The 20,403-nt window shown below is 36.5% G+C and overlaps 1 protein-coding gene across 1 annotated transcript in view; it reads right to left on the reverse strand.

Annotated features, from left to right (window-relative positions):
- Positions 1 to 20,403, reverse strand: part of Scfd2 (sec1 family domain containing 2) — a 399,900-nt gene that overhangs the window by 235,682 nt on the left and 143,815 nt on the right. The window contains exon 5 of the mRNA XM_076864547.2: positions 4,564 to 4,813. Coding sequence (XP_076720662.1) covers positions 4,564 to 4,813 — 250 coding nt within the window. The remainder of the gene's footprint in view (positions 1 to 4,563; positions 4,814 to 20,403) is intronic.

Here is a 20,403-nt window from a genome sequence, read left to right on the forward strand (position 1 = left end):
TAGATGCCCTTCAACAGATGAATGGATAATGAAAATGTGGTATATATACAATGAAAGGGTAAAGTTTCTAAGCTGCAAGGCCTGAGTTAAAAAGTGAAGGACCAGGTATTGTTAAGTTCCTCTGCTACACCCAGAACCTGAAATTCCTGAGGCAGTTAAGACAACGCCCACAATGCCCTACTGGCCATTTAGTTGATTAATAGCCTAGGGCCCTGTGCAGCTTGTCACGTAGGCATACAGGACCCGAACCAATCAGTTTGAATGTGTACCCCGCTTAGGAGTGACCAATCACCCCCGCCCAATCTGTTCCCGCCAATGAATGTGCTAATCATGTATTAGAGTTGTTGTTCAATTTTCCCGCGGTGTATAATGATTTGTTAAAGGAGACTGTGATGTATGCAAAGCCCCCGCCCTCCCCAGAAAGTGTACTTAAACACTGCTCAAGCCCTGCCCGGGGCTCTTGGCTGCTCTCCCTTCTTGAGTGGGCTGGGAGCCCCAGCGCGTTGGAATAGATCCCCAATAAATCCCCTTCTGCAATTGCATGAGCAGTCTCTTTCTCCGACGCTTCGCCGGACCCTTACAACACAATGGAATGCTGTTCGGCATTAAAAGAGAATAAAATCATGGCATCTGCAGGTAAATGGATGGAGTTAGATAATATTATGCTAAGTGAAGTTAGCCAATCCCAAAAAAACAAATGCCAAATGTTTTCTCTAATATAGGAGGCTGATTCATAATGGGGTTGTGCGGGGAGCATGGGAGGATTAGATGAACTTGAGACAGGGCCAAGGGGAGGGAAGGGAAGGGAGAAGGCATGGGGTTAGGAAAGATGGACATCATTACCCTAAGTACATGTATGAAGACACGAATGGTGTGACTCTGTGTACACCCAGAGACATGAAAAATTATGCTCTATATGTGTACTCTGAATTGAAATGCATTCTGCTGTCATATATAACAAATTAGAATAAATAAATAAATTTAAAAATCTTCCAAATAGTTTCCTGTGTCAAAAATAATATGGAAGTTTTGCTTCTGTTTCTTGATTCAGAGTTTTCTGACCAACCTGCCTTAGAGAACTGGTTTGCTCTTAACTGGCTACAGGTGTGCCAAGCTGCTGCTTAACCTCAGTCCAAGGGTCAGCTAGGTAGGAGGACTGCCTCTGACCACTGCAGTCTTATCTGTGCACACACCAGGTGAAAAACTTGAAATGCTCTCAAAATAATGATTACCGACTGACAATCCCAAATGGGCCCCAAATTAGTTCACACACATAACATCATTTTATTCTCTGTAAAATCACAGCAGTCAATAAGGCACCTATGTTTCAAGTCAAGTTCAAGACGGGTGATTTGCCCACAAGCACACAACACAGCTAGGAAACATCAGAGCCTGGACTTTCAATCAAGGATCCAAACCCTACATTTTTCTCTGATAGATCTCTCTGTATGATGACATTCCAAAGCCTATACAGACCTTTAAAAATAGCATTTGATTTCATTCTCTGAAGTTCAAATGGTTTTCCTTTGTTTTCTCTTGTGACTGCCCTGCAAACACTAACGTATACAGAAACTGATACTCTCTTTGAACTTAGCAGGACTGAGAAAGCATAACATTAATCAGCATATTTAGGCTGTACCACTTTTCTTTTTACAGCTCCGCACTCCCAACCTCCAGAGAGCTAATCCTTGTTATTTTGTGTGAGTTGGGGAAAAAATTTTTTTTTTTTTTTGCTCACCACTCTAGAAATATCCCCCAAAGTAGCTATTACAGATTAAAAAGAAAATGTCATTGACAGACATGTTAAGTTTTTGTTTTGCCAATCACAACTTCTTATTGCCCTTTCCACTTGATGAAAGAATACAGAAAAACGAAAGAAACTGTCAAAAATAAATTACATAATGATCAGAAAAAAAGGGAACTATGAATTTTAAACACAGGACAATTATTGTCAAGAGATATTACTGAAATCAATAGAATTTAAATTTTCTACTTCTGCTTCAAAAAACTAGATAACTGTTAGATTTCAATGGCTGGAAATAATAGTTCAATTTCTTTATAACAGTGCCAAAATGAAGAGGACTCATGTATGAAAACAGGAAGGTATGGAAAACATCTACAAGTAGCTAATATAGACAGATAAAAAAGCACAGACAATATCCAAAATGTTAATGAGAATATTAATTCTCCATTCAGAACCTCATGGGACAGTTGAGCACACATGGCATAAAACAACCATGAGTTACAGAATATGGTAACTTCAAAGTACAATGGTCTTAATCTTGAGAAGTACAGAAAAAGGGTTACTTTCTTGATCCTATCCACAGGTAAAAGGGAAAACTGCAGAAACACATAAAAAGTAGAGTACTTGTATTAATTGTTTTCAAAAATATTTAACAAAATTTTCATCAACCACAAAATATGCACAAGGCATAAAATAAATTCTGCCCTTAATAACACGAAAGTCAAGAATGTACACTGGAATAATGTAAACCCAACATTGTAGGCAAGTTCTTCATAAAAGCCAGGTTAACCTAGTTCCAGGATATGCTGAGCACATTTGAAAGGTAATTCAATTATCCCAATATATTTCACAAAACTGAATCACCCAATATTATGCTACTACTTTTTATCCCAAGATGTACCACATTCTTCTCAGCCATCTTAACTGTAAATATAAACCCTTCTATTTAGAAAATTTGGCTTCTCAACATATTTAATAAGGGGCATATCCACACTGGCCATGTAAAAGTCTGTCTTCAGAAATAAAGTCCTGTTGGTGTCTACAGAGGCTGATAAACATCTCTCTCTCTGTGTGTGTGTGTATGTACATGTATGTGCATGAGTCTGTTTGAGTAGTTAGTTCACCTTTATGAAAGTTAAGTAACACAACTTCTCCACCCTGTTTAAACTGTACACTCAAAGTTAATCCAGGCATAAATGTATACTTAACATTATAAAATATCTCTGAAATTTAAAGATACTAAAATTTCCACAAATTCTTATTTTTAATCTTCAATTTTGAGCTTACAAAAATTTTTCTAATATAAACATGAACTCAAACATATTTTAAAAGCAAGAAAATGCAATATTCTGAACAACCATAAATAAAGAAACTAATAAAAAAGGAACTGTTGGGTCAATGAACACCTTTAGTGAATGCTAAAAGAACACTCTTACAGCATGACATTACTTCCAAAAATAACATGGAAACATACAAACGTTATAAAAATCTATCCAAATGACCTCAGTTAAAATATACCGTCCTTGTTGTCTGTTTCTGAAATTATGCTCTTAAGAAGAACTTCCAATTAAATTCACCTAGCATTCAAATTTACTTTAAATTAAAGCTCTGTTCTAAGTACTGTACAAATCTTCTTAAGTCAATATTCATTTATAGCCAAACAAACCCATGTAATCACATATAGTGCTGAACTTAATGAAATGGAAACAAATTCCACAAGTTTTGCTCAAGTAGATTTGAGGCTGGACAACAGTCTCTATTCTAAGCAAGGAAATGTTTCATTTCTGTGGAAACTTTGGTTTCCATCTCATCAGGGTTTCACTTTCCAAAACCAACCACAGGAAAGGTTAGCAGTGGTCACAAAATAAAGCACATATGCAGGAGACACCATGGTTTATGGCACACAGTCTGCTTCTGAGAAGTCTGGAGGCTTTCCCAGAGAGAACCAACACAGGACAAGGGGAAAGTGGAGGACATTCAATCTGCTTCAGTCGAGCCTTTCTGAATGAAGAGGTCTGAATGCATCTGAACACACAGACACACACACACACACACACACACACACACACACACACATACACATGAACAAAGGGAAATTTGCTGTTTTTAAAGTACTTATGTTTTACATATAAGTTTTAATAACTTCTCACTCCCAGACCTGGGCTCAATCCATAGGAATAGAAATATGTTTTAACCAAACTAAAAAGGACTAGATTGAATTTGACAAACATACACAAATGGGTGTTTTTATGAGTTATATCATAGGTATTGTTGGAAATGAAAACAGATGTTATGATATTTAATTATATATTTCCCCCAAACTGACATAAACTACTTGCTATAATGTTAGGGCATCATTTGGGATAATAACAATTAATTCAAATTGAAATGAAGTATGAAAAGACAAAATATGAGACTATTCCTGAAAATGGCAATTTTCAACCCTGTAACATTGTATAACATCCTTAAAAAAAAAGTGTTAAGTTTGAAGTGACAATCTCAAGAAAAACATGCAATAGAAACCCTTAGTATAAAAGGTGCTACATTTTCTTTTTTTCCTTAAAGACAACATTATTCTCATAAGGAAAATGAATTCTGATGCTCATTTAGAAAGAAAGCCATTTCACTACCACAACTAGAAAAGAAAAACACCACAGTGAAAACCTGACCCTGCAGGTGGCTGGCATTCCTCAGGCCTCAAGAGATTCTGAATGATGCCAAGGGAGATGCTTATATCCTCTTCTTGAAATAGCCTTTACTTTTAACTCTGTTTTCTATATCATTGGTGTTTATGTCCTATAACTTTGTCGAACACTGACCTGTTATTTTTTGAAGCAAAGGTGACAACTCGGACTCCTCACAAAAAGCCTGAGCCAATGCTTTCTTCACTTTTTCTTCAGTATCTCCCAGGTCTTTGTCCACCACAAATTCTCCAGTGACAGAATAAATATATATGAGGAGGATCAGCAGCTCCTCAAGGTTATAGTCATCATTGGTCCTCTGGGTTGAAGGCTTAATCATAGGTAGCAGCTGACTTAATACAATAGACATTGATGATTCCCCAATGCTCTGAAATAGAAAGTGATAATAGGAAAATATGTCAATCTCATACAAAGACACAATTTATGCACCACAATTAGTCCAAAAATAGCTTGCAAACAAGTCTATGATTCTCACTGACCATGCTATTTTTATTTCTGTTTATTTTTCCTAGAGAGAATATTGCAAGAAGTTTGTCATAAAAGTTGTTGTTTTGTGAGCTCTAGTTTTGTAAAATGGCTGGTTACTATTGCTTAAACAAACAAGAGTCCACTAATTTTAAAAATAAAATGTTAAGTATTTCAGACACTTGAAATTCTAAATAAAAATAATATATTGTAAAATCATGTAATTTTTAAAAAATAAACAAATATGGCAGATCTATATACACAAATTAATGCTGACCCTTCCTAATAGAATCACCTCAGATTTTGCAGCATTCTTTTTTTTAATCTAATCTGTTATATATGACAGCAGGATGCATTACAATTCATATTACACAAATAGAGGGCAATTTTTATATCCCTGGTTGTACACAAAGTAGAATCACACCATTTGTGTTTTCATACATGTACTTAGGATAATGATGTCCGTCTCATTCCGTCATCTTTCCTACCCCCTTAAACCTTCTCCCTTCCCTGCCCTCCCCTTGGCCCTATCTAGAGTTCATCTAATTCTCCCATGTTCCCCCCGACACAACCCCATTATGAATCAGCCTCCTTGTATCAGAGAAAACGTTTGGCATTTGGTTTTGGGGGATTGGCTAACTTCACTTGGCATAATATTATCCAACTCCATCCATTTACCTGCAAATGCCTTGATTTTATTCTCTTTTAATGCTGAATAGCATTCTATTGTGTATGTATACCACATTTTCATTATCCATTCATCTACTGAAGGGCATCTACGTTGGTTCCACATTTTAGCTATTATGAATTGTGCTGCTATAAACATTGATGTGGCTGTGTCCCTACAGTATGCTATTTTTAAGTCCTTTGGGTACAGACCCGAGGAGTGGGATAGCTGGGTCAAATGGTTCCATTCTCAGTTTTCCAAAGAATCTCCATACTGCTTTCCATCTTGGCTGCACCAATTTGCAGTGCCACCAGCAATGTATGAGTGTGCCTTTTCCCCCACATCCTCACCAACACTTATTGTTGTTTGTATTCTTAACAGCTGCCATTCTGACTGGAGTGAGATGAAATCTTAGAATTTTTTTTAATTTGCATTACTCTAATTGCTAGAGATATTGAGCATTTTTTCATATATTTGTTGATTGGTTGTATATCATCTTCTGAGAAGTGTCTGTTCAATTCCTTGGCCCATTTATTAATTGGATTATTTGTTGTTTTGATGTTAAGATTTTTTTGAGTTTTTTATACATCCTAGAGATTAATGCTCTATCTGATGTGTGTGGTAAAATTTGCTCCCCAAATATAGGCTCTCTATTCACCTCACTGACTGACTGTTTTGCTGAGAAGAAGATTTTTAGTTTGAATCCATCTCATTTATTTATTCTTGATTTTTATTCTTATGCTATAGAAGTCTTATTATGGAAGTCAGGGCCTAATCTGACATAACGGAAATGTGGGCCTACTTTTTCTTGTATTAGGCACAGGGTCTCTGGTTTAATTCCTCGGACCTTGATCCACTTAGAGTTGAGTTTTGTGCATGGTGAGAGACAGGGGCTTAATTTCATTTTGTTGCATATGGATTTCCAGTTTTCCCAGCATCATTTGTTGAGGAGGCTATTTTTTCTCCAATATATGTTCTTGGTGTCTTTGTCTTATATAAGATAACTGTAGTTATATGGGTTTGTCACTGTGTTCTCTATCCTGTACCATTGGTCTACCAGTCTATTTTGCCACCAATACCATGCTGGCTTTGTTACTTTTGCTCTGTAGAATAGTTTAAGGTCTGGTATAGCGATGCCACCTGCTCCACTCTTCCTGCTAAGGATTGCTTTAGCTATTCTGGGTCTGTTATTTTTCCAGATGAATATCATAACTGCTTTTTCTATTTCTATAAGGTATGTCATTGGGATTTTGATTGGAATTACATTAAATCTGCATAGTGCTTCTGGTAGTATGGTCATTTTAACAAATTTAATTCTTCCTGTCCAAGAAATAGGGAGATTTTTCCATCTTCTATGGTCTTCTTTAATTTCTTTCTTTAGTGTTCTGTAGTTTTCATTGTAGAGTTCTTTTACCTCTTTTGTTGATTCCCAAGTATTTTTTTTTTTTAGGTTATTGTAAATGGGGGTAGTTTTCCTCATTTCCCTTTCAGAGGATTTGTCAGTGACATACAGAAATGCCTTTGATTTATCATTGTTAATTTTATATACTGCTACTTTGCCGAATTCATATATATTCATATATTCTTAGTTCTAGAAGTATTCTTGTGGAATTTTTGGACCTTCTAGGTTTAGTGATGCCACCTGCTTCACTCTTCCTGCTAAGCATTGCTTTAGCTATTCTGGGTCTCTTATTTTTTCAGGTGAATTTCATGACTGCTTTTTCTATTTCTATGAGGAATGTCATTGGGATTTTGATTGGAATTGCATTAAATTTGTATAGTGCTTTTGGTAGTTTGATCATTTTGACAATGTTAATTCTGCCTACACAGGAACAAGGGAGATCTTTCCATTTTCTAAGGTTTTCTTTAATTTCTTTCTTTAGTGTTCTGTATTTTTCATTGTAGAGGTCTTTTACCTCTTTCATTAAGTTGATTTCCAAGTATTTTATTATTTTTTGAGGCTACTGTAGATGGGGCAATTTTCCTCATTTACTTTTCAGAGGATTTGTCACTAATATGAAGAAATGCCTTTGATTTATGGGTTTTGATTTTGTATCCTGAATTCATTTACTAGTTCTAGAAGTTTTCTGGTGGAGCTTTTTGGGTCTTCTAGGTATAGAATCATATCATCAGCAAACAATGCTAATTTGAGTTCTTCTTTTCCTATCTGTATCCCTTTCATTTCTTTCATCTGCCTAATTGCTCTGGCCAGTGTTTCAAGAACTATGTTAAATAGAAGTGGTGAAAAAGGGCATCCCTGTCTTGTTCCAGTTTTTAGAGGGAATGCTTTCAATTTTTCTCCATTTAGAATGATGTTGGCCTGGGGTTTAGCATAGATAGCTTTTACCATGTTGAGATAGATTCCTGTTATCCCTGGTTTTTCTAGTGTTTTGAACATGAAGGGGTGCTGTATTTTGTTGAATGCTTTTTCTGCATCTATTGAGATGATCATATGATTCTTATTTTTAGGTCTATTGATGTGATGAATTACATTTATTGATTTCTGTATGTTGAACCAACCTGGCATTCCTGGGATGAATCCACTTGATCATGGTGTACTATCTTTTTGATATTTTTTTTTTTTTTGTATTCGAGATGCCAGAATTTTATTGAGAATTTGTGCACCTATGTTCATTAGAGATATTGGTCTGAAATTTTTTTTTCTTTGATGTGTCTTTACCTGGCTTTGGAATCAGGGTGATATTGGCCTCATAGAAAGAGTTTGGAAGTGCTCCTTCTTTTTCTATTTCATGAAATAATTTGAGGAGTATTGATATTAGTTCTGCATTAAAGGTCCTGTAGAACTCAGCTTTGTATCCATCCAGTCCTAGGCTTTAATTGGTTGGCAGGCTTCTGATAGCAACTTCTATTTTACTGCTTGAAATTGATCTGTTTAAATTGTGTATATCATCCTGATTCAATTTGGGCAAATCATATGACTCTATAAATTTGTTGATGCCTTCAATATTTTCTATTTTATTGGAGTACAAGTTTTCAAAATAGTTTCTAATATCTTTTGTATTTCTGTAATGTCTGTTGTGATATTTTCTTTTTCATCATGTATGTTAGTAATTTGAGTTTTCTTTCTCCTTCTCTTCATTAGCATGACTAAGGGTCTGTCAAGTTTATTTATTTTTTCAAAGAACCATTTTTTTTGTTTTTATTGAGAAGTTTTGCATCTATGCTCATTTTTTCAATTGTTTATTTCATTTCAATTTCATTGATTTCAGCTCTGATTTTAATTATTTCCTGCTTCTACTAATTTTGGTGTTGGTTTATTGTTCTTTTTCTAGGGCTTTGAGGTGTAATGTTAGGTTGACTTTTTCTTCTTTTAAGGAATGAACTCCATGCAATGAACTTTTCTCTTAGTACTGCCTTCATAGTGTCCCAAAGATTTCAATATGTTTTATCAATGTTCTCATTTACCTCTAAGAATTTTTGAATCTCCTCCTTTTGCAACCCATTGTTCATTCAGTAGCATATTATTTAGTCTCTAGGTATTGCAGTAGCTTTTATTTTTTATTTTGTCATTGTTTTTTAGTTTCATTCCATTATGATCTGATAGAAAGCAGGGTAGTATCTCTACTTTTTGTATTTGCTAAGAATTGTTTTGTGGCATATTATATGGTCTATTTTAGAGAAGTATCCATGTGCTGTTGAGAAGAAAGTATATTTGCTTGTTGAAGGATGAAATGTTCTATACATGTCAGTTAAGTCTAAGTTATTGATTGTATTATTGAGTGTCCCAAGATGAAGGTGGGCTAGGCTTGCGCTGCTAGGTGGGGGTAGGGGGTTGGCAGACCCAGATCTACCCTGGGCCTGGGTCTCATGCAGGTGGGCAGAGGCAGATCTGGGCTGGGCCTGAGCTCCAGTGGGTGTCTGCTAGTGGCGGGATGGACCCAGGCCTCCAGCATATTATTTAATATTCTTTTTTAATATTCTCTGGAAAATATTGCTCAGAATATATTTTCAACAACAAAGTCATTTTCTGCTAAATTTTATTAATAAGAAGTAAAAATGAGTAATGTCACTTAAGGCTCTAGATTTGTTTCAGGGAATGTAAAGGTAGTTCACCTTAAAATTTAAAAAAATATATATTTTATCTCTCCATCAACTTTTTCAGTGATTTTTAGCAGAGAATTTTCAATTTTTTTTGCATGTGATTATAGCATTGCATTACTAGAATAACTACATAACTCCCAAGGAACTACACTCAATCCTAACATAAATTTTTGGTGAATAGACAAATTCTAATTTTAAAACTCATAATTTAATTTCACTTATAAAACAGCCCCATAAGATTAAATTCCACTATTTGTATTTATATTTATCACAACTTGCAACTTACCTCAGAAGTGTTCTCTGAGCACCTACTAAGTTCCAGCTACTATTCTAGATCTAAGGATAACAGTGAGCAAACATTCCCTGCTTTCACCTTGTTTACATTCTAATGGGAGAAACAGATAATTAAAAAGCTAAAGAAGAAAATATATAGTGCAGTAGCCAGTGGTAAGTGCCATGGGGCCTCTGGGGTGTGTATATGTCATGTACATGTGTGCATGTATATGCAGCCACTATTTTGTATAGGTCGAGCGAGGTGAATAAGAGAGTACTGGGATGGGCAAAGACTTGTAGAAACTCTCAAGAGAAAGTTAACAGTAAACAGCTGAATATTGTTCCATACTGGGATGAGCATGCCAAGTGAGCTTTTCTAGTCATTTTTACACCTGGACAAATTGGATAGATCATGTTGAGGTTAAGGTTCCCAATTATATTTTGTATGCACATAAACACATACACAGAGAAAAACATCTGTTGCCATTTATTTCCACTGAAAGTCTTGGATGTTCGTAGTGTACCACTCAAAAACAAAATGTTAAGTATTTGGACTGGATAAGGTAAAAATGGAAAAGAACAGAGATTTTACTGGCATATGGTGACAGGGATGATTTACCAAGTATAAACAAATACGCTCCTCACAAGTAACAAGGCCGAAAGGCGGCAGGCACTCTATGACTGTCCCATCACCCAGAGTGTCTAGAGAGGAAACCTCAGGGGCTCTTTCTTTGCTTTACTAGCTGCCAAAGTAATTTAAACAAAAGGAGCCATATGGTTGACCTGTTCAAAAAGGGTCACGAAGACTGCCCTTGCATTTTTGCTTTTGACTCTCCAACTCCTTGGATGTCAGTGAGCACTTCCCTTCATTGCTTTATATCCCATTTCTAAAAAGCAGGTATATACCTAAGTATCTAACCTATAGGAGCCCTGTGGTTCTCTCCCCAGAGTAGAAAGTTTTTCTAAAAGACCATTTGAAAAAGTAAACCAGGGTAAGATAATTACCAATCATTTGTAAGTTTTCACACACTAACATCTGACCTTCTGGACTTCACGTAAGTCACTGGTCTATGATAGGGGCCAGAGTGTAGGATCCCCCCTCAGTGAGACTCTAGCAGACTTATGCTACACACCAATTTCAAAACTTACATTTGAAATATTCTTATTGCAACCCCAGAAACCAAAAATTAAGTTGAACACAAAGCCAAGAATACAAACCAGAGGCATAAAGTATGGTGAGGAAAAAAAGAGAGAGAGAGAGATTCCATTTCAGAAAGTGAGATTCCAATCCTGATTCTTTCATTAACTAGTTCCTTGACTTCTTGGGATCTTTTCATCTCTAAAATGACATGATCTGACTAGAAGAGGGTAGAGCAATGAGTGACATTTTGCTCAGATCTTCATTTTCATTTTCTTCGCTCCCTCCCCTTCCTTTTTTTACTTTACCATTGGTATTCTTAATATTCACTACTCAGCAAAATTTAAATGCTCAGCAAAGAAAAGCTTTACCATAGATGAGGATGAACAAGTTCAGAAATAGCTAAAGGTGCATGTGTAATGTGGGTTGGCACATTTCCTAATTTTGCCCACTGAAATGATCTGAAAGTCATGGCACCTCAGTAGCAATAAGCACATCTGGTAGCCAGACCTTGGTTTCTAATATCATTCTCCAAGAAAAGAAGCCCACGATCTCCAGAAAAATGACTGATTCGAGAGATCGTGCAGGAAAAACACAAGATGAACCAACTTTAGAGGCAGAAATCAAGAAAATGCTCAAAAAATGAAAGACACAGGAACCAACTAAAAGACTTCCAAATGACTGAAGCTGGGGTCATTTGAACAACAGTTGTATTTGTTTAAACCTAAAGTATACAATACGGGCTACGGTTGTGGCTCAGCAGCAGAGCACTCACTTAGCACCTGCAAGGCGCTGGGTTCAGTCCTCAGCACCACATAAAAATAAATAAATAAAATAAAGGTATTGTGTCCAACTACAACTAACAAAAAATTTTAAATAAAAATAAAGTATATAAAAGATATCCATCCATCAATAAGTATAAATGTGGAGAAGAGACAAGCCTTCCTTTAAAAACTCCAAATTACTTATGTAGATACTCTCTCCTTAGGAGGTGGGGCTTATTTCTCCCAATCAATTGTATATGCCCATAGTCATTTGCTTCTAAAGAGGAGAATATAGAAAAGACAAGATCAAAATAACTTGACCTTATCTAGGAGAACAAGGTTGACATAACCAGTGGTGTCATATTATTATCCCTAACCATGGACTTCATTTTTGCAGTGTTCTTTCCCCAGACCCATAACTCAAGCCCAACCATAACAAAAACATCAGACAGATCCCAACTGAGAACACTGTATAAAATGCCTGACTTACACTCCTCAAAATTGTCAAGATCATGAAAAATAAGGATCAACTGAAAAACTGTCACATAGCCAATGAGACTAAAAAACCCTAACTACAAAATGTAATGTGGCATCCTGGATGGGATACTAGATCAGAGAAAAAAGGAGGAAAAACTAATAAAATCTGAAAAGTCTGGAGTTTATAGTTTATATTAATGTACCCGTGTTGGTTCCATAGTTTTAAGGAATGTACTACACAATGTAATATCATAAGAATAAGGTGGAGGCTATATAGAAGCTATATATCTGTAAAATGGAAAAAGCACCACGAATACCTGATTATTAGGCAATGCGATAACAAAACAACATGTGTATAACATTGAGAGAAATTGTTTCAACTATCTGTGGTTTAGAATAAAGCACTAGCACAGTCTTTGGAAGGATTCTAACATAAGGTGACACCCTCTTTCCTGAGGACTAATTTAGCAGAAAACACTTTATCTTATTTAGGAATACACAATCACAGATTTGCTTCATCAGGTTGTTTTGGAGATATAATGACAAAAGTAAGCCACCCAGCCCAGTGCTCGGCACAAAGCCCCTTATGAATATCAACTGTGATTGCTACCATTCCCCCACCAGGTGACCTGGTCAGGAGGGCTGATGGAGTAACAGCCTACCTTCTAGGAATAGGAAGTCGTCTCAAAGGAGGGAAAGAGCCTACAAACACTGAGTTTGAAACTACACCTCAGAACTCAACTGCAGCCCTTAGTAAAAGGTCAAAGGAAAAATAAACATTATTAAATACCATCACTGAAAACAGAGAAGCACAGCAAGCCATGACCACAGTCAGGGGAAAATGGCTTCTTTGTAAAGTACCTGTGATGAAGTTTCTCAGTCACTTTATATAAACGGGCTTCCTAGTAGGAGCAGGGAACTAGAGCTGAGTCTAGAGTGAACAGACCCCTGTTTGTCTGCAGTCTGTAGCTCCTGTTGTTCTTGAATCAGTCCCCAACGACTCCACACAAAAGCCTTCTGTAAAATATGTGTTATCTTTAGAAAAGCTGACTTTTTGGCTGAATTACAACACCTCTGAGAAGCTTAGTCTCTGTTCTGGCATGAGCAGCATACTCCATATGACTGCAGGGCAGGCCAGGCCAGGCTGGCCCCACACCTGCTTCTCTGAGGCCAGAACCTGGAGACAGTGGTCAAAACTCCACGCCACGGCTACAGAACCTATCTCTGAAACTCCTCCCGGCCACGATGTGCACAGGCATATGGGATGTTGCCAGTGAGGACCCAAGAAAGTGCCCAAGGGCCTCTGCACCAAAACATCACTTACCTAAAACCTGTCACAAGGCTTTAAACTCCTGTAACTAAAGCCACTCTGTTTCTTTGGGCAATGGGCTTATTTTTATATACTCTAGCAATATGCAAAACTATAAATTAGTATGTGTAAGATAATCATAGATGTACTCATTCATCAACAAATACATCATACATATTTATTGTGCACACAATATGTGCCAAAGCCTGTGCTATGCTCTGGAAATACAAGAACAAAGCAAGACACAAAATTAAAGGAGCTCACTGGAGAACGGTGGTAGGAATCAACTGCTATGACAGTATTAGAAATAAGTTCTTTAACAGAAGTGTACATTTAGTTTAGAAACACACCTAAATCCTGGAAGAGGTGCACCTCAGCTAACTCTTAAAATAGTTAGCATCTAATATCAGGGAAGATCAAGGCTCTAAGAAATGAGCCTTGTTAAAGGCTCCCTTCATTCCTTTAATAAATATCCAATATGCAGTTATTAAGACTGTACAATAATCATAGGCCTCCAAAGAAGCCCATGTCCCAGGCCCTAGAATCTGTGAATATGTTACTTGATATGGCAAAAGGGACTTCGCAGATGTGATCAGAGCTATAGATCTTGAGATGGGGAGATAAACCTGAATTATCTGAGTAGGTCCAAACTAATCACATGAATGCTTACAAACAGAGAAACTTTCTCTGCTGTGGTCAGAGAGATGTGATGATGAAGGGTTAGAAAGATGCAGTGTTGCTGGCTTTGATGGAGGAAAAAGAACTACAAATGCAAGGGGCCTGTGAAAGCTGGAAGGGGAAAAGAAACAAGTTCTCTCCTACAACCTCTGATAAGAAATACATCTCTGATAACATCTTCATGTTAATCCAGTAAGACCTTCAGGAATGTAATGTAATAGATGTCTATTGTCTTAAGCCACCAAGTTTGTGGTCATATGCTGGAGCTACAGTAGGAAGTTAGTGTCGGTGGTTTGTGTGAAGTAGGGTATGAGCCACTGCACCAGAGCAGAGAACTGGCCCGTGGTAGGCCTGAATGTTTGCCCCCTCTAAAACTCATGCTGAAATTTAATTGCCATTAATACAGTACTAAGAGATGGATCTTTAAGAGGGATCCACCTTTGGAGTGGAATTTCTGCTACTATAAACAGGTGAGTTCTGCCACCTCTTGTTCACTCCTGGCCCTTCCACCTTCCACTAGAGGATGATGCAGCAGGAAGGCCCTTGATAGATGCAAACACCTTGATATGGACTTCCCAGACTCTAGAAGTATGAGCCAAAATCTTCTATTCATTATTAATTATCCAGTCTTGAGTGATCTAGTACATCAGCACAAAACAAAGCAAGATGTAGGGCTCAATATATATTTGCCAAATGACTGCAAGAACAAGCAAGAGCAAGTGTGAACAAGACTTCATTGGTACTTCTTTCTTTTGTACCACTAGAGCCAGTGAGTACTTTCAGAGATATGATAGAAAGGGAAGGCTTCAAGACACTTCAGAATTAAAACCTTCTAATTAATGATTTTGCCTACAACTACTCAGTCCAAAACCATGAAGTCTCCTAAGCTAACATTTATCAGACCCAGAATGATCACATAGAATGGTGGTTTTCCAAGTGGGGCACTTAGATCCCTGAGATCCCTGAGACCCTATCAACAGGTCCATGAGGTAAAAATTATTTTTATAATAATACCAAAACCTTCTTTGCCTTTTCCATTGTGTGGACACTTGTACTAAAACTGCAAAAGCATAATGGGTGAAATTGCCAATAACTTAACGCAGACTAAGTCTGTGGCTCCAAACTATGCTAATAGTTACTATTACACTCTGCTATGTATTCATAGTTGGAATTAAAATTCTGAAAAAATATGGTTTCACTGAAGAATTTAATTTTCACTGAAAAGTGTCCCTGATGAGAGTAAAATTATTAACCTTATGAACTCTCAATACTTAAATATCTTTTTCATATTCTGTGACAAAAAGGAAACCATATATGAAGCACTTTGCTGCATACTACCATATGGTGGTTATCTCTAGAAAAAGCCCTAGTGCAACTGTCTGACTTATGAACTGAACTCACTGCTTCCTTCCTGCAAAATCCCATTATTTGAAATAGTGATGGAGAAAGTGTGATTATTAAGAGCTGGGTATTTGGCAAGCACGTTCTCAAAACTGAGCAAAGTGAGCCTGTTCCTTCAAGGAAAACAACTGATGCATTTATTGTAAATGACAAAATTCTGGCTTTTAAGCAAAAATTGAATTTTTGGAAAACTTGTATCTGTCATTGCCAGATTCTCTATTCTTAAAGACTTTTCTGATGAGATAAGTGGTGATGTTAAAGTGTGATTTTTTTTTGAACTGTAAAATAAAATGTATCAACATTCAGAAGATCTATAAAATTCAATTGACCAATGCATTCCAAATGACCAGGCACAGGAGAAAAGATCCATACAAAATAAAGGTAAGCCAGTGTACGTAAAGTAAATAGGTACAAAAAGCTCATTCATGGTTTCCAGTTTCACATCACAACTTACCTTTAAGAGATCACTATCAATAGAGTTTAAATATGGTATCAAAAAAGGATGTCTATAAACATCTGAAAAGGCGATCAAAATATTCTTCCCTTTTCTAACTATGTATCTGCATGAGGCTGAATTTTCTTCACACACTTCAACCAAAAAAATATGGCAGCATATTAAATGAGGAAGCAAATACAAGAAGCCAGCTATTTTCAAGCAATAAGACATTTAATAGATTTTCAAAAACATAAACCAATGTTATACTTGCTTTCTTTTTTATTTTGGAAAATAGTTACTTTTCATAAAATATGTTATTTACATTAGCATGTAAAGGGCTATTACTTTGTAAAGGAATAAAATAATATCTTTAATTTTCTATTCTAATTTCTAATATTACATATTCATATTAATATTTAATAAATTTCAAAATGTTACATCCTAATGGGAAAGTTTATTATTTTCAACTTCCCTTAGCTGAACTGTAGAAAAATGGTGGCAAACCAGCTTCAACTATATTCTTAGAGAAGAAGGCCAAGCAACAAGATAGAAGGAAGATAGGTTCCTGCATCAGGGCTTCTCAAAATTTAATGTGCATATATATTACCTGAGAATTTTGTTAAATTTATTAGGTCTGGGATAGCCCCTGAAGATCCTGAACTCTTCACAGGTTTCCAAATGAATGTCAATGCACCCAATTATTTCTAGACCACAGCATAAAAGTGAAATAAATGATCCTATTTGCGTCACTGTATGTGTTCTTCTGATACAGAACACTTTAACTTGAATACTAAATAATATGATTCATAAATGCATCATCTCTAGCCAAATTTTTTCCTTTGTTCCAAATCCAATCTTTAGACTTTTCCATTGTATATCTCACCTGCAATTTTAATTCACTTTGTCTAAAACTGAAATCAATATTCATATCTCAAAATTTGAGCTTCTTCTGTATATCCTATATTATCATTTAGTACTATTATTCTTCCAGCTGGTCAAATAAAAAATTTGGACTCTTCCAGTATCTTCCTTATCCTTGCCACAGGACATAAGCCACCAAATACTGATGATTTTAATATCCATTCTCTCTTCTCCAACCCTTTTTCTACTACCAAAGTTGCAAATATCATTACCTCATTCTAAAAATTTGATCTATTTGGATTTATTTAGTGACAATAAAGGCTTCCTGATAAAGCCCTTACCATTAACACAGACATTCCTTTTACCCTTGTGGCCCTCATCCATCAGGAATCCTCTCTTCATAGATCCCAATTCAGCTTTCTGAACTTTTTCCATTTGCCTCTGAGCATTTGCATAGGCTTATCTCCCTGTCTAAGAATGTTCTTCTGCCTCTTCACCTGGTCTCAAGAGTCAACTCAAGTATTATCCTCTCTGAACTTCCCTTTTTGGATTAAATATGTCCAGTTAAAATACAAAATAAAAGAAAAATAAGTAAGTATGGCATTGGTTTATGTTTTTTAAGATCTTGTTCAGAGAGGCTGATCTCAAAATACAAATTTTCCCATATTTAATCCCTACCAGAAACAAACTGGCATTCTGTGTCCAAGAAACAAATTACTCTGTGGCAGTGAGGTATAGTGAATTCCTCATGAACACAAAAATACATTCAATAAATTGTCTCTCCCATTATAAATGCCACCAGATTTAAAAAAAAATGTGAGATATTCACACAATGGAATACTATGTAGCAATGAGAATGAATGCTCTACAATTTCACAAAACAAGAAAATCAATGAATCTAATAAATACAATGTTGAATGAAAAAGTTATAAAAAATAACATATTATACAATACCACTTGTTCAAACTATAAAAAGCAGGGGGAAAATAATCTATGTTTTTAAAAATCCCTACCCCATGGGAAGAGGGAGCAACTGTGAGGCAGCAAAAGGGGCTTCCAGGGTAGCTGGTAATCTTCCAGGCTGATCTGGGTGCTGATTACACAGCTGTCTTCAGTTAGTAAAAATTCATTGAGCTGTACTTTTCTATATTATATTTTACTTCAATAAAAAGTTTTTAAAATGCCATTATACCAGGCCATATTTCCTGTGTCCTGGGAAGAACAGAGCTATCTACTTAGAGTTCTTATTACAGATTAGCATTTATCCAAAGCAAGAGCAGGAAAACACAAGAAGCTTACAGGATTCATCAAATAATCTCATTGGGCTATGCATACCTTTGGCTAAGGGGACAGGGAAAGGTCCTGATTTCAGAGAGAGATGGAAAGAACAATTTCAAAGGCTGCTCAGTTTAAAATGCACATATGTTTCAGGGGGAATATAAACTTTTTTGTAATGTTTTTCCCCATCTCTCGGGAAATGATGTTATGCTGTGCTTCAAACAGAACTGCCAAGTTTAAGAAGCTGTGTTCTGTAAACAGGCTAGCAGGGCCTTAAGTCGCATGAAATGAGGGACAAGTGACTTCTTCCGAGAGCAGAACAGAACACCACGGGGAGTTGGGAACTGTGCATCCAACAAAACCGCCAGCCATTTGTCTTTATCTGGCCACCTTTAATGATTTAAGAGCTCTTGTTGTCATGTTATCATCAATCAATGACAATGATGGAGCAGCCTCTAAAATCCAGAGTTTTTAAAATGCAACTATCCGTGACCTAAATTTCCTGTGGTTCTGTTGGCCCCAGGTTAGGTCTGTTTGTCTATCATCAAGGGAGCCAATATAAATAATAAAAACAGGTCAATGCTGGGCCTTCCAAACTCTCTACAAAAAAATAAAAAATTAAAATCACACGTCTCAAATCAGTGCCTACTTAAGATGCCCACTCTTTGCTTGAGCTGTTATAAATTCTGCCCCTAGTAACAAAATATTCCACAAAATTTGTACATTATTTTAAAACTTATTTTGTTTTCTTCTTTCCTTGCTTGCTTTTTTTTTTTTTTTTTTTTTTTTCAATCTGGCCAAGCAACAATTTTGCAACTCTTAGCAGGCAACAAAGGTGAAATCATTTCGCTGACTTCACAAAAAGGAGCTACATTTTTGGCAAATTAGGAATGATAGAAGATAAAAATACAAATTTTAGCTCTTTTAATGGAGAATGTGATACCTTGTTCCCAAGTCCCTGCTAGAATTTGACTTCAAGAATCCACAGAGAAAGCAAACACTACCAAATGTTTTCAGAGGAGGGAGATAATGGCCAACAAAAAAGACCTGTGTAGGGGCTGGGGTTGTGGCTCATTGATAGAGTGCTTGCCTCGAATGAGTAAGGCACTGGGTTTGATGCTCAGTACCACATTAAAAAAAACCAAATAAAATAAAGATACACACACACACACACACACACACACACACCCCTATGTAAAAGCTGTCTGTGAAAAACAATTATCTTAAGTATTGTTTCAACACATTTCATATCACTTGTTGGGAAGTAGAGAAGGGCACTCAATGGTTAAGGCCTCAGGCTCCTCTCTGAGAGTGACCAGCAACACAGAAATGATACTCCGCAACAAAGCACTGTTCCTCATTCACGACCAGCCTATAGAAACCTGCTAGCAGTGTAACTGGGACAAGATCCTGTAGTCCCCTCCCAGAAGTGTCCCAGCCAGAAGCCCTTCAGGCTAAATCAGCCTACTAAGAAGCAATTCTGGAATGTTCTCTCTTCCTGAGGGGAAGTATGGACAAAGGCCTGAAAGGTAGAATGGATAGCAAAAATCATAGAGTAAATTTGCCTTTTATAGTCTCCCCATTCTCTCTGGCTTTCATTCTCTCTGTCCCCATCCAGAACTCACTGACTTCTTCCTATGAGCAAATAAGCCCATTCTTCCTCCAAGAGATGAATGACTAAGTGGCCAAACTCATCCAAGAAAAGTCTGCATTTAAAAAGAGGAGAGAGGGCTGGGTTTGTGGCTCAGCGGTAGAGCATTTGTCTAGTACACGTGAGGCACTGGGTTCCATCCTTAGTACCACATAAAAACAAATAAATAAAATAAAGGTATTGTGTCCATCTGCAACTAAAAAACAAACAAAAAAATTAGAAAAAGAGGAGAGAAAGAACCTCAGAGGATGTGGAGCTAACTCCTCAATGGAACTCTGTTTCAATGAGAATTTGGCAATAGAAAGCCTTTCTGAACCTACCTCAAATCACATTCTATAGAAATTAACTGAAGAGTACTTATTACCATTTTCCTCTTTTGAAAATGCACTGGTACAGATTCAGAAGGTAAGCATCTCATTTCCTTGTAGAATGAAATACTGCAATTTAAGTCATACTATACCTCTTAGCCATAGCAAAGCAGTTAACATCTCTGGGTC

The sequence above is a fragment of the Callospermophilus lateralis genome, chromosome 8 (assembly GCF_048772815.1).
Source record: "Callospermophilus lateralis isolate mCalLat2 chromosome 8, mCalLat2.hap1, whole genome shotgun sequence".
Classification (NCBI taxonomy): Eukaryota; Metazoa; Chordata; class Mammalia; order Rodentia; family Sciuridae; genus Callospermophilus; species Callospermophilus lateralis.